The sequence below is a fragment of the Melozone crissalis genome, unplaced genomic scaffold, assembly GCF_028551555.1.
Source record: "Melozone crissalis strain CALT ecotype California unplaced genomic scaffold, PUWL_Pcris_2 ptg000027l_1, whole genome shotgun sequence".
Taxonomy (NCBI): Eukaryota; Metazoa; Chordata; class Aves; order Passeriformes; family Passerellidae; genus Melozone; species Melozone crissalis.
In genome coordinates, this window is record NW_026535805.1 from 84404492 (window position 1) to 84419397 (window position 14906).

The 14906-nt window shown below is 37.0% G+C and overlaps 1 protein-coding gene across 5 annotated transcripts in view; it reads right to left on the reverse strand.

Annotated features, from left to right (window-relative positions):
• The window catches only part of EPHA7 (EPH receptor A7), a 176546-nt gene that overhangs the window by 119369 nt on the left and 42271 nt on the right, over nt 1-14906 (reverse strand). For all 5 annotated transcript variants that reach the window (XM_054279669.1, XM_054279672.1, XM_054279667.1 and 2 more), the window contains exons 4-5: nt 2459-2614; nt 1256-1591 (exon numbers count right to left, since the gene is read on the reverse strand). In XM_054279669.1, the coding sequence (XP_054135644.1) occupies nt 1256-1591; nt 2459-2614 (492 nt within the window). The remainder of the gene's footprint in view (nt 1-1255; nt 1592-2458; nt 2615-14906) is intronic.

Genomic DNA, 14906 nt, shown 5'->3' on the forward strand with positions numbered 1-14906 from the left:
CCAAAATAATGTAAAACGTGCTCTTGGAATCCATAAAAGCACTATAGGGAGATTAAACACTCCAGCCTAACTTCAACAACCATATCAACTATCCTAAATTTGGGGGGAAGGAAGGAAGGTTTTGAACTAAATCTCTTGTCCCTTATTTTTTTTTGCGATTATTATCTTTAAAGTACAAAATAATTAAAGTTTTTCTTGTTTGTTTACCCTGTTTGGTGAGTTTGTTCTTAGTTCAAAACATTACTTTAGGGGATCATTTCTACTGCACTAAAAAAAACAAACCCATGATTCACAGTCATTGAAATTTCCTCCAAGACATAAGTATGAAGTATCCTTTAAAATATTAGTCAGCTGTTCTTACAGGAAGAATCACATTCGTTATTCACTTTATATTTTCTTTTACCATGAAAAGTAATAGTAAAAATACTATTTAATATTTCTTTAAAAGCCAGATCTTGCAAATAATATTTTGTTTAAGATTGTTAAAATTACAAAAGGTTAGCTTTACTATCCTCCCTTTAGGAACACAGCATACTATTGTCTGTAATTTTATCAAAAAGCAACTGGCCAGTTCAGAAACCTAAATCTGAGAATTCTTTTTTTTTTTTTTTTTTTGTTCAGCTGTAGACAACTAAAGCCCTTTTTTTCCCTGGGGTGATATGCTGGTTTGATTTTATTTCCCCTGACATTTCACCTGTCAGATTATGATAAACAGAAGAAACAAAGAATAATCAGCACATTCTCATTGCATCTCATAATCAAATATCTGGAAATATAAGATAAATCAGAAATATCGTCCTGAGGGCAAACATTAACACTGAAAACACCATCAGAAATCCAAATCATCTTCCAGTGACCTAGGAGTCCCATACATGTTTTAAAAATTCAAAAAGGAAGTCTGCATAGAACTCTCACATATATTTTTTTTATCTTCAAATACTAGGGAATTAACTATAATGAAGTGAGACCAAAATAAAAAAAAAAACGTTCCTAAGTTTAGAAACTCTATTTTATAAAAAAGCTGCACGTCTTCTTTAAGTCTTCTGTGAATGCTTTCTGAAAGCAATCCTGAGGCCAAGAAACAGGACAGGTTATCCTGAAATAGTACAAGCTCAAATTAAATAGCTGGCAAGGCGAAAAGATTAATGAGCCAGAGCACACTAAACATGCTCCTGATTTACTGCACCTACAGTTTGCATGTTCCAAATTTCTCTCAGTCTCACAGTGCCGAGATTCGTAAGTGATGAAAGCTTACCTGCTTGGCCGGTGGTAATACTGACAGCTGCAAAAAGCCTCTGGGAACGGCTCAAGTCAGAAACCCCATTCACAGCTTCGACTTCAAACGTGTAGTTAGCGTGAGCTAGCAGGTCCATGACAGTGACATAGTTATCTACTAATCCAGTTTGCTGGGGCATATATCCAATGTTACTCCCACAGGGAACACACTCGCCCTGCTCCCAGCTGCACCTCTTGCACAAGATGCGGTAGGTCACATCGCTTCTTCCCCCGTTGTCAGCGGGAGGACTCCACTCCAAACTCACGGTCGTCTGGTTGATATTGAAAATTAGGTTCTGTGGTGCAGATGGAGGTCCTACATAATACACAAAGAAGTCCGGGTAATTACACAAAACCACAGTGGGACACACAGGTAGCATTTTAATTACTGAGACAGAAAACACTTGAAGCATTTTTCTTCACATAAACATTTCATTATTTTTAGTACAGGCTATATAAAAGCATTCTTGAACTCATTTGATAAGAGCTTTATTTATTTTCCATTAAAACGTCAGAATAACAACTGTCTGTATATTTACTGCAAGTGATTTTTAGCAGTTTCTCTTCTACATAATTAAAAGGAATAGTTAATATACTTTAAAAGTTCTCTTTTACAGGTTTTCCACATATGGGGTTTGTTCATCTCTTCTAAACATGCTGCACAAGCTGCATCTAGTCTTTTGTTACCAGCTCTGATATGATTTACAGAGATATTTAGTGATATTTTGAATTTAGGAGACTTCCACTATTTGAATCACCAATCTGTGTCAGCCAATCTATTTGCAGTTAGAAGGTAAAGTCAGATCCAATTACAGTTCAATCAAAGTGCAGCTCCACAGAGGCTACTTTTCATTTTTCACATTACTAATTTTGGTATTATATCACATAATGCATATTGTCTGCAACAATTTAGGGAGAACTGGGCCTGTATTACATCTATTACAGTGAGTTATGCACTTATGCAACATGCAATGTTTTCCAAAGCTGTACCAAGCAAACTTGAAAATTATATTTATGCTGATTCTGTATTCACTGTCAACGCTTTTTCTGCCTTTCAGTTTCTTTTACCATTGCAAATGTACTTTTCAAACCCAGGAAAAGCCAGACAAAACTACTCGCTGCAAGTGGCTGCACCTGGTTGGTTAAGCAACGTCCTTTACTATTAAATTCATGACTCACTCACTTGTGCATGCGACATATGGTGGATCAGAAGGTGCTCTGTAATAGCTATCTTCACAGTCGCATCTGGAAGATCCTTCCTTGTCAGAGAAGCTGTGAGTGGGGCAGCGGGAGCACTGCAGATCTTGTGAGGAGGATTTGTAGAACCCACGGCCACAAGCTAAAGCAGAACAAAACAAATTAAGATTTCGATTTGCAGGGACTTCTATCCTGTCTTTTTTTGCTTCTGTCACATGAGGTATACATTTCTGTAAACACCTAAACTGCCCACTCTGTTATGTTGGCTCAAGCAAGATATGCTCACAATTTCTTTTTCTTCAGATGATGCTGTTAATGATTTTGTGGCATTTTTATGAGTTCAAGTATATACTATATGTATCACAACAGCTAGCAGTACAATTTTTTAAAACAGAGGGCCACATAAATACATGAAGCACCTGTTTTTCACCAAAGAAAAGTATAATAATGCTGTGAAATATCTGGGGGCCTGCAATAGGCCTAAACAGAAGGAAAACACTCTAGAGATCTGCTGCAAGGCCACTGAAGCGTTTACAGTATCTGAACTAGTTGTTTTGGAGCAAAATTTATTCTTCCCTGATTTCAGAAATCCAAAGAATCTGCAATCCACCAGAAATCCCTGATCCTGAAGAAAGAACAAGGCATGAATATTTGCTTAAAAGACAACTCTGGTAAGAACATTAAGAAAGAGGAAGACAGCAGACAGCACAAACTTCTCAATTGGTTTTTTCCAGTTTCACAGAAGGACACAAGTAGGTTGAAATTAACTTATTAAAACTTTCAAGAAAAAGACAAAAGGAAGACAACAGGAAAAACAAGAGAACTTCTTGCTTTGGTTTGCTCACTGTGAACCCAAAAAATGTGTTGTGTTACAACGCTGATGTTTAGAAATACTTCTTGCAGCTACTGCCACAGTTTCCAAGGCAGAAACACACATGAAACACATCAACCATTAGACTTGCAAGCAGAGCACTGCAACCTAGACAGACAACTTAAGAATGCATAAACTATGAGAACTGTAAGGAATGAGGAAGAGAGAAGTGGGGATCCAACAACACTAAAACTGGAAACAGATTAAGACTCAGTTTCAACACCAAGGTTACAGGCAAACTTACAAACACTGTCAACATGCAAAACAAAACACAAAAGTCCTCCAGAACCTTCTCATATGGCAGAAGTATTTTCAACCAGACTATTTAACTCTTTTTTTTTCCTTCCAACCCTAACAGACAGTCTAACCTTCTTAAGCTATCACCTGTATGCAAAGGAAAGGGACAGAGGGTGAAACTTTGTACTGGGTATCAAAATATTAAATCTAGTTAAATAGTCATTCTGTATTCAGAGGGAGAGAATTTACTTTGGTTACATTCATATTTGCTTGGATATTTTCTCAGAACAGAAATGCAAAGTATCAAAAGACACTGATATTTGGAACAGTTATTTCAGTTGTCTGGTACTGCAGTGATGGAAAGAGCATGAAAACAATGAACTTTATCCAAAGCTCACTAAGTCAATGAGGACTACCTTTGACTTTAATAGCCTTTGGACTGGACCCATAGTGTTGCTAAAGCAACATGAGTCATACTAGTCTGATTAATTTTATGCAACAGAGAAAAAAAATAAATGCAGGAATAATTAAGACAACAACAGATAAAAGCTGGTGAATTATGTAAATCAACAATGGATAACAACAGTAGGACATTCGGACTGTCTATTAGTCTATAAATATACTAAGCTTTTTAAGAAAAATATGCTTAAAATAGCCATAACATTTGCAGTTTGTTGTGCTAAAAAATAACCCAGTGGATGGAAGCTAAATTATTTGGCAGAGCCAATTAGCATGCAAAGCTCATAGCCTTTGATTTTGACAACAGGGCACAAGTTTGCATTAGAAGAAAATCTAGTCCTGCATGTAAAATGTGCTATAACTTGATTTTGCCACAGGAGCTGTTATATATGCTCTTTAGAAAAGACAACAAAAAGAATTTTAGAGAAGCATTTTAGATAAACATGACCTGTGAATTCAACAGGCATGTGGCAAATTCAACTCAAAATTATCCTTTCATAGCTTCATCCAAGGTTGTTTCAGAATTTTCTGACCAAAGCGCACAAAAGCTGAACAGATTTGTATACACGTACCTTAAGAAATGTATTCAAACTTCTGTCCACTTTTTTAGTACTTGCAATAGAAATGTAGCTAAAATTACCACATAACAGTTTCCTGCCTTTCTTAAATTGTCATGTTTCTCTTATACCAAACAAAACACTGGACAAATACACCGGAACTTCCAACATGTAGTCCTCTGCAAAGCAAAGAGCAACTTAAAAGGCAAAGTTCCCTACTGTGTTTCCAGTCTGTCCTTCTCAGCAGGGAACATTACACGGCAAAGATGCAGAGCGTAAAATAAAGATTTCAGACAGAAATAAAAAAATGTAAACAGAAGACTCCTTATCACTTTTGGGTTTGGGTTTTTTTTTGGGGGTTTTTTTTTGGTTTTGTTTTTTTTTTTGTTTGCTGATGACTTGATCAAGACATTTATATGCTTAGTCACTCACTATTTAAAGTAAGTGTGCATTTCATTTGTTATTAGAGTTCAAAGGATCTGAGTGTCTGTGACTAGTTTACATGACTGAAAGCCAATTATTCTCCTGCACAGCATAACACAGGCAGCAAGTTCAGGCATTCATATCCTGCTACCATTCCATCAGCTTTTTGTCCACTAAGAGGCTTGTGACCACGTTTAATAACCACCTCTTTAACTTATAAATCTTAGAGATACAAGGGGCAAAATATTCTAGAACTGAATTTTTTAACAGTATGAAAACAGCACTTTTAAATAGGATTTTTAAAAACTTTGTAGTTCTTCAGAAAGGAGGATATGCAGGACTGTACACTATAATTAAAGGTACTCATTGGAGGAATACAACTAAATTATCCTCCCATCTTTCTTCACAAAATAAAATTTCTCACTTTTTTTTTTTTTCAGGCTAACAGTAGAATACTTCTATTGCTTAAAAACTGGGGGCCTATGGGTCCTTATCTGTTCTTAACACATACCATTATCCTTGCAAAGAAAATTACAACTGAAAACTCTACTAACATGGTGTTGCATAGACCACTTATGAAGGTGTGAGAACTTGCCAGTCAGCTACACAGATAACAGATGGGAAAGAATAATTCAAAAATACTGGTTTGATTCTTTTTTTCCATTCCCTTTTGTCCTTCCTTGCCAAATTGCCATGGTGGATTTTTTTTTTTTATTTTATGAGTAATTTAGATAGATTGTTTTGCTCTACACTATTTTAGTTCTACATATTTTGATTCAATTTAGTTCTTCATGTAATATTTTTAAGATTACAGGGACAGGTGGCATAAAATCCCCACTGCTGCTACCTCCATAAGGAACACTAAAAATGTTAATTGCAAAAAACCAAAAACAAACACAGTAGCCAAACAACACTCAGAGCTGTGTACATGCAAATCTAAAGGTGATAAATACAGCTACTCTTTCACAAAAGTATTTCATGGCAAAGCTTCAGGCAACTCAAATGACATTTGATCACACATCCATTTTAATATTTCACTTCATTAGTACAGAAAAGCATTCATTAGCTGCACTTCTTCCCTATAAAGGGAGCCTAAATTATAAGTCAAGGCACAGAACTCAAGCAATGACAGAAGATATGCAGGGGGATATAACTGGTCAGATGGCACTCTGATGCCGTAGTTCTAATCCTCATCATTGCTGATATGATTAAAATGTGCACTCATTTGGTGTTCCTCAAGCAAGTTAAGATCCAGCAGTAGTTTTGCAACTGAAGAGCTTCTGGGGTATGACAAATGGCAGTACATGGGTGGGGAGAAAGGCGAGAAAGGCAGCACAAAATACAACTCTCTTCCATTCACTCTGTTGTGTCATTTATGGCTGCTAATTTATTAGAACAGCTCTTTCCAGATGAAGCTCCTATTTTGTTCTAACAGCTGCTCCAAAGTCTTATATGTTACTGACAGCACAAAGACACAGAATAGCACCTACCTGCCTGACCTCAACCAGCTTAAAACAACACTATTGGGTTTTAATTCTTTCCCCAAATACTACAAAATCAACAATAAATACAGAAGAAAATGTTGTTTCAGTCAAGGCACAATTCTTTGCTTAGTATCTTAGTCTCAAAACTTTTAGGGACTGTCCATCACTGACCCTCCCAGAGCTGACCAGCTCCATGGACTTGTTCACTTATCTGCAATAGCCATGGCTGCTCCTCAGGGCAAATTTTCTCAACTCCTCTATGAAACTGAGATTTTTCTTGTTGAGAAGCTGGCAGAGTTTCGGTGTGAACTACAAAGACAATGTGAACAAAATCTCTCGCACAACAGAGCTTTCCTGGAGTTGGGGTTTGAGACTGAGGAAGCCCTAGATAAAGCAGTACACTATACTATGAAAGACCCTCCAGAAAATCATACCAGCAGTCTTTCTGGGCTTGGACTAAGTTGCTTTCTTCTGGCACATCCAGTAGCACTCAGCCATAACAAGGACGTATGGTGACAGTGGGGGCTGGCACGGCTGGGGCATCAGGGCGCAGTGCCCACTTGGAAACGTGCTCAGCATATGCTGAAGCCAGGGCATTTGCAAACATTCTTAGCCAGTATGTTTGGGATCCCTTAAGAGGCTACACAAATACTGTAAAGAATGGAATTTTGCAAAGCCAAAAGTAAATACTGAGGAATTAACACACTCTAACAAGAACTATGATGCCACATCTGCAGCATAAGCTGCCGACTGCACCTAATGGAGAAAAATAGCAGCTTCTCTGCTGTGAGCTCATCACATGCTTTAGTGGCCTGCTAGAGATCAAAAAATGTATATGTTTCTTTTCACATTTATAAAAAAAAGTCCAAGGACCTCTGGAGAAGGGAATGAAAGCAGATGTAGATGGCAACAAACAGCAGTCTGGAGTCCCACTTGTGCGACGGAAGAAAGGAAAACAAGGATGTGTTAAGTACTATTCATTTTTATGTAGCCTTCTCACTGTAAAACACTATGAGATTCATTTTGTGTCTAGGATAGCTAGGGAACTTAAACTGGGAGCAATGATGGAAATATGGCGAGGGATATGAGTGACATATGTAACAATTACTGTTTATATAAGCAAAGGAGAAAGAATAAACAGTTATAGGGCACTGACACATTAATCAAGCAAATTATTTGCTACTACAATAAACAATTTTCTAAAAACCTCCATTTTTCAAAGTGTAAGGCTTCCAGGTGGTATATTAGCTCAAGACTTAAAGGCCCCACAATTGTTTCAGCATGTCAGACACTTGATTGAACATGGCTTTTGATAATTAACTTTTGAGTTTATATGAAAATAATTAAAGAGGTGAATGCACTAATTACTGTTTAATCCCATTATAAAAAAGGAGACTGGTGTAAGAGGATAAGAATAAAGATGACATACTGTGCTAGCAGAGCAGGAGAGCTTGTCTATTTACTCTGGTTTGCACACCATTCCCTGAGTTTGCTATCACTAGTAAGCCTTGGTGATGTGACAGTTTTATGCAAGCTAAGATGAAACTAATGTTTTAAAAACAACATTTTTCAGAGCCAGTGTCAAAGGATGACAAAGGAGTAATCACAGATTTTCAGCAACATCAGTATTGCCTATGAACTTGGGGTACCGGGCTGGTCCCACTGAGAACCATGGGAGACTGACTGCCCATCTTAGAAGGGCTCAGGTTTTCCCCTGAGTCCTTTTCTCTCCTCACTTGAATAAGCTGACTGATCCTATGCATTGTATTTTTTCCTACAAGCAGTGAGTAGAATTTGTTTAATATCTGTGTGGGCATGACTTGCCATTTTTATGATTTGTTTCCATTACCTTAATCAACTCCCTACCTTTCTACCTTCTCCAAGCCTGAGAAAATTAAAGAGAATTCAGCAAACCCTCTTTTCACAGAAATGATGTATACACAAAGAGTGCATGCAGATGTTTCCTGGATGAAGTTATGCAGCTGCAAAGACTTTATTAATTATAAAATGCAAAATGGATTGTTCTGTAATTGAAACTCTCTGGGGCTCAGATACATTTGAAAATTAACACACATATATGTATGGCCAGGACATAGATGGATGCTGTTAGATTATTTATTACAGATGGATAGTTTAGCTAATGTAGGGAAAAAAAAAAAAAAGAACTGGTCTTTCTCCACTGGAGCTTTCAAATATTTGCTTCATAATAATGTCTATGGTTCCATAACTCAGGACTAAAAGCACAGCTTGCAGAAACAGTACTCCCACTGCTAGTGTTGCTGACCTCATCTACGATGGACAGGTCTAGAATCTTCATTTTAATCCTATTGACAGTGCCTCAGTGGGAGTAATTATAACACTAAGCCACAAATCCAGACCTCCTGTCACTGATATATTAGGATTTTTCACAACCAAAATGAGCAGCAGACGAGGATAAAAAGCAACATGGGGTAGTGATTATAGAAAGATTTGTCAACCCCCTTCTGTATTAACCTGCTACAAACACATGACAATTTGGCATGGGAGACATTAGAAATGCAAAAGGTTTAACCTTTCACAGTGTCAAGAAAAAAAAAATTAAAACATTTTGGGGGCATTGTTCTTTTATGGGATACTTGGCTGGTAGATCACATTGGCCAAAGGCACTTTGTAGCTGAAGTCTCTAAAAAGTTTAGATAAACTGAAAGCGAACCATTATAAAACAAGTCCCAACTGCAGATTTCAATGTGAAATATTAGACACAAGAAATCTAGTAACAAAAAGAGACTTCATAACCTCTGATCCCCTTTTCCAATAATTTGTGTATGTTCCAGTCACGGCTATGTTTGAAACTGTAAATTACTTTTATGGTGAGAGATGGCATCTGTTATGCCTTCTCTGGCACCTAATATATATTGTTTTATAAGGAGCTTAGACTATAGTATTTTGTCTAACTACTATGCAATGCTAAATGTCTAACTGAAAAAGAAGTTTATTTTAGCTTGATTTTTAAACAGCAATAACATCTAAAGATTATTCATGTTTCAACTAAGGAACTATGTGGTATGTTTTATTCAGAGTAAACTCAGGACTTTTAATGGTGCCTAAGCTATAGTGTGAATGATATATCTAAATAGGGTTGTCCCAAGGCTGCATACCATCATTCACTGAATGTTTGTTGTTGCCTGTCAGGAATCTCTCAGACCTCATATTCATTTTCCAAGCCTACAATGCTCTTGTTTTCCAAAATCCTGCCAATGTCTTTTGAGAGATGCTCACATACTGCTGGTCACAAACACAGATCCAGAAAGAGAATCCTTGCTAGGTAATAGTAACTTGCTCTGATTTTTCCACTGAATGAAGTGAAAGCTTCACCTCTCTGTAAATCTGCTTTAAAAAAAAGGAAAACCAAACAAAAAAGAGCCCTAAAAGTAAGCCTGACAGCATACGTGTCTTTTTAACTTATCTAGCTGCAAAGAAACATAGGCACCAAGCAGTACTCTGCTGTTCTCCTGGCTAATTTATAGACAAGGACAAGGTAATCAGATTGAAGAACATATCCTACAAAACAAAGAATACCAATGTCACTATACTGTTACAGCAAAATTGTTTTGAATCTAATCATTCCGAATCAGCACATAAAAGACCACATCTAAATGGCAATTAAACACACACTATAATATTCTGAGGAGAATTAATTAACTGGGTGAGTTAAAAGTTGTGCATTGAGGCTATGACATAAAGTTTCTCTGAATTCTCACTATACAAGGATAAGGCATGTGCCTCTCATTAACTTTCCTGGAAATGAAAAATATAAAGCCACCATAAAAATTGGGGGAAATTAACATGTGAGAGATACAAACACACTAAAAGTGCAGAGGTATGTAATTCTGTTACTCTGTTACAGAGTTCAAACCTGAAAGGTGGGTTAGAAAATTAAAGAAGAGGAGATATTATGGGTTTCCTGTTCATTCTTTTCCTATTTCTCCCCTTTTGTGCAACAATGCCCTTCCCTCAAGATTAGGTTTGCAAGGTGGTTGAGTAGCTTCTGCTCAGAGTTGAGTGACAGCTCAACTCATTAGCCAGTTTGGCAGCAAAGGCTCCACACTTTGCAGGACGTGGTTTAGGTTCATCACAAAAAAAAAAAGAATACATGCCTGAAGTATCGTCAGCAGTATAAATTTTATCTGTCTTCCACAGAAGGTTCTCAACCAGTCAGAAAATTAAGGATAAAGATGCATATAGCTTCTGCATCTTTAGGTTTTGGTTATTGTTCCTTCCTCTTATATTAAAATGGTAATATTCAGTTAAAAATTTTTGAATTTTTTACTAAAAAAAGAATCTGTTACAACTATAGTGACTAAGAATTCAGCAAATCTAAAACTACAAACCATGTAGTTTGTATGTTAGCTTTATGTAGTTTGTATGTTAGCTTTATTTTGTTATCATAGCTTTATGTTGTGAAAGCTATGATGGTCTGATAGGAAATTTGTATGATTATCTAACTGAGCAGAATAACACATCGCTGGATGAATCAGCAGACAACAGAGAACTGCTGTAACAAAAAGAAATTGTCTGTGCAAACTTGGATGTAAGCTTATTTTCTATACAGATAAACAAAAAATTCATGCTAAACTTGTCACATTCTTGTAATGATTTTTTGGTTGGGTTTTTGTTTTTGTTTTCGCTTTTTTTTGTTTTGTTTGGTTTTGGTTTTATAAATATAAAATTCAACTCAAACAGCTGAAATAAAATAAAATAAAAACAAAACCAAACAAACAAAAAAACCCCACCCACCCCAACCCAGTGGTGATGATGAAATTAATACAATAGATTGTTTTCATGAGATTTTTCTTTGACCTTTTTGCTTCCCTATTCTAGGGCATAGCTCAAACAATGAAGCTCGTACAATATTGCCACTTAAACAACTCACTGAGTTCATCAGGGACTTTTGACAGGGGAAATTCTGTGACTAAACTCCTCTGATTTCACACAGATTCTGTACAGCCATACCTTGTCTGCCCATACACAAATTAACATTTCGAGGTGTCCAATGCACACTAGGGATTTGGTACTGCCAGTGTGCCTTAGGTAAGGTTTCCTGTTGTTTTGTAAAGAGAATGAAAAACATCAAAACAGTAATGAAAATAATTGATTTTTGGAAGGGGAGGTGCAAGTATTTTGGGTTTGCTTGTTTTCTAAATAAAAATACAGTAAAATCTGATCACTGACAAATAATTTGGAAAATAATTTTAAAATTATTTTAAAACAAGTCGTTGAATTTCAAGCCAACAAGATTTACATGGTATTCGGGGTCTTCTTACCTGACTTTCCAATGTAGCAAAGGCCTTTGGATTTAACAAGAAAATCTTTAACCTCTATTACAGTGTTCAATGCTGAGTCTTGACTACAAGAACATTGAGGTGCTGAAGCAAGTCCAGAGAAAAGCAACAGGGTCAGGTTGCACAAGTCTTATAAGAAGCAGCTGAGAGAACCACAGTTGTTTACCCTGGAGAAAAGGAGGTTCAGGGAAGATCTTATCACTCTCTACAACTGCCTAAAAGGAGGTTATATGGAGGTGTGGGTCAGCCTCTTCTCCTAAATAACAATCAACAGGACAAGAGGAAATGTCCTAAAGGTGTGCTAGAGGAGGTTTTAATTCGGCTGTAAGAAAAAATTTCTTCTCTGGGCTGCAAGTATTGGAATAGACAGCCCAGGGAAGGAATTGAGTCATCATCCCCAGAGGTATTTAAAAGATGTGTAGACGTGGCACTCATGAACATGGATAAGTGGTAGATTTGGCTGTGTTGTGGTTCCTGTTAGAGATGATGATCTCAAGGGTCTTTTCCAACCTAAATTATATGATTCCTAGATATTAAAGGTAAAAATGTACAGTGGGATGCAAAAGTACTGAGTACTAGGTAAAACTGGGGTTTTTTTCACTCTCTTATTGATTTTTTTAAGAAACTCCATTATTTTAGAATCTTTTAGCCTCATTACCCCAAATCAAACAAACAAGGAGCGACGGTCACCCTCTAAATAGCAACCTTATTACACAGCACCACTCCGGCACAACTACAATATGACAACCTCTTATACAGAGCAGTGAACACGTCCCCTGACATGAGCATCTCTAATGCCTCATGAGCCCCACAACGGCTCTCATTTCCCTTGCCAAATGAACACCCATACTCTTGCCAGCACAGCTGTCAGAATCTTCTAGTCAGAGTCTCACCATGTTTTTTTCACCAAACCTTACAAAAACTGTTTGCAAATATCTGAAAAGCCTTCTCACTCCCTGGCTACCCCTATTCTTCATTCCTGTGAGCAGCACTGCGAAACCTCTGGAAGAAGAAACATGAACTGATGAAGGGAAGATGCAATGAAAGCTTTTCTGACAGTTACTTCTAAATTACCATCGGAGGCCTAACAGAAAGAGGGGTAAGTTTTGGTCTATCATTGAAATATGTCAGCAATTACATGTGCCACTCAAGGAGATCTAAGTGTGCAGTATCAAGGTTTACAGCTTGCCTTTCATTTTTGGAGCTGTTTCTCAATGGACAAGTGTGGTGGCTGCAGAGGACAGATGGCTTATGCTGTCCCAGGAACTGCAGATGCCTGCAGGTGGGTATTTCTCAGGCTGTCTCAGACTGGATCTGGCCCTTTTCAATCTTCCAGGAGAACCCATACCTTGACCTGCCTGCCTGAGCCCATCCATGGACAGGTATGGGTGGGACAGTGTTGGCTCTGCCTCTAAAAGCCTGAACACTCAGACAGTCTGTTTTGCTCAAATACTCAACACTGATGTCCACAATACAATGCAGACACACCTATGCTGACAAAGGAGTTCTCCAACAGCAACTTACTTCTGCAAAAAAATAAAAATTTATTATATGGGCAAGATACTTAATATGTCACTAAAGCCTTATGTATAAAGCCTTGTGACATTCTACTGTAAAACTAACTTTTGTGCTGTTTTATTGGTTCCTCAATCCAGTTTACTCTACAGCCGTTAAGTGTCTGTGAAGTCACTAACACAGGGACAAAGGGTTGCAAAATGGAGCAGAAAGTAGAAAAGGAGTAGAAACACTCCTTACAGCAACAATGTTTAATCAATGCATTAATAAAATGTAAAGGTAGTAAAAATATAACCTGATTAGCTTCTTGTACTTCTCTGGAGACAACAGCAATAAGCTTAATCATTCTATCTTTATGCCAGATTCCCTCTTCACACAGACATTTCCCTCCAAAAACCCCAAAAATCCTGCCCTACAGTACTCCAGACACAAATGAAATCTAAGAGTTTCCTATAAAAGCCTCAGATAATCTGAAATCTTTTCATGAAGTCATTGTGGGATTAATGAAATAATGAAGGTCTTTTTGTGGAGTCTCAGATCTCTCTCAGACACCATGGTTCAAGGATAAAGTTCTCTGTAAAGCAAGTGTTGCAAATGAATCTGTTCTGTTTCTTCCTGAAGCTTTGAGGCAGTCAACTTGTTGTGGATGTTTAATTTAATTTAGCTGTAATGGTGCTTAATAATTGGCTGGCAAGAAACAAATCTGGAGGGCTTTCTTGTGAAATAGAATAGAAGCAGGCATCTCTATAAGCTTTCCGATTGAAATGAAGTTAAAATAACTTAATAACACATTTTTGTTTCCTTTGGACAATGACCTACTATTACCATTCCAGGCCTCAATCCAGAAAAATTTTTCACAGGTTTCTGTAACACATTCCTCAAGGCCATCATTATACAGCAGTCAAATCCAACCAAACAAAAGACCAACTTCTAAGAACCCACAAGAGAGAAATTACTCCACTTCAGCACAACAGTGCTATAGAATCTAAAAATAACTTTACTTGCATATCCTGGTCTCAGATATTTCTACATCTAATGCTGATTGTCCTACTTACTCAGAAAAAGTATGCTCATGCCCTTGAATCTATTGTGATGCTTTTGAAGGAACTTTGATGCAAAAACGAAACTGTTCTCCACAGTTACATTTGGTTTGGAATGGGAAAAAACAGAAATGCTGCCAGAAAGGAAACAAAAAATACACTCTGATTTCTTTAAGAAAGAATTCCCATCCAGGTTCACAGAAGACAATAAGAAAATTATCAGTGCATAGACTGGAAATTTAACTGTCTTTGTAAGAATTTAACTATAATCCTTTAAAATAAAAATGGATTTAACCTCTTTATCTAAAGATTAGAGTGTCAGTTTATTAAGGGATTACAAACACACAACTCCCCTTTAATGAAAAAAATATAAAGAAAAGCATTACTATAGTAATTCACTGACATGAAATTGAACTGGAACAAAACATGAAGAAACTTCTGCGTTTCAGTAAGCATGTGGTAAGAAAAGCATTGCTAATTCTGACAGATTTATCTGTACTAGTTTTTATGATAAAACTCCTTGGATT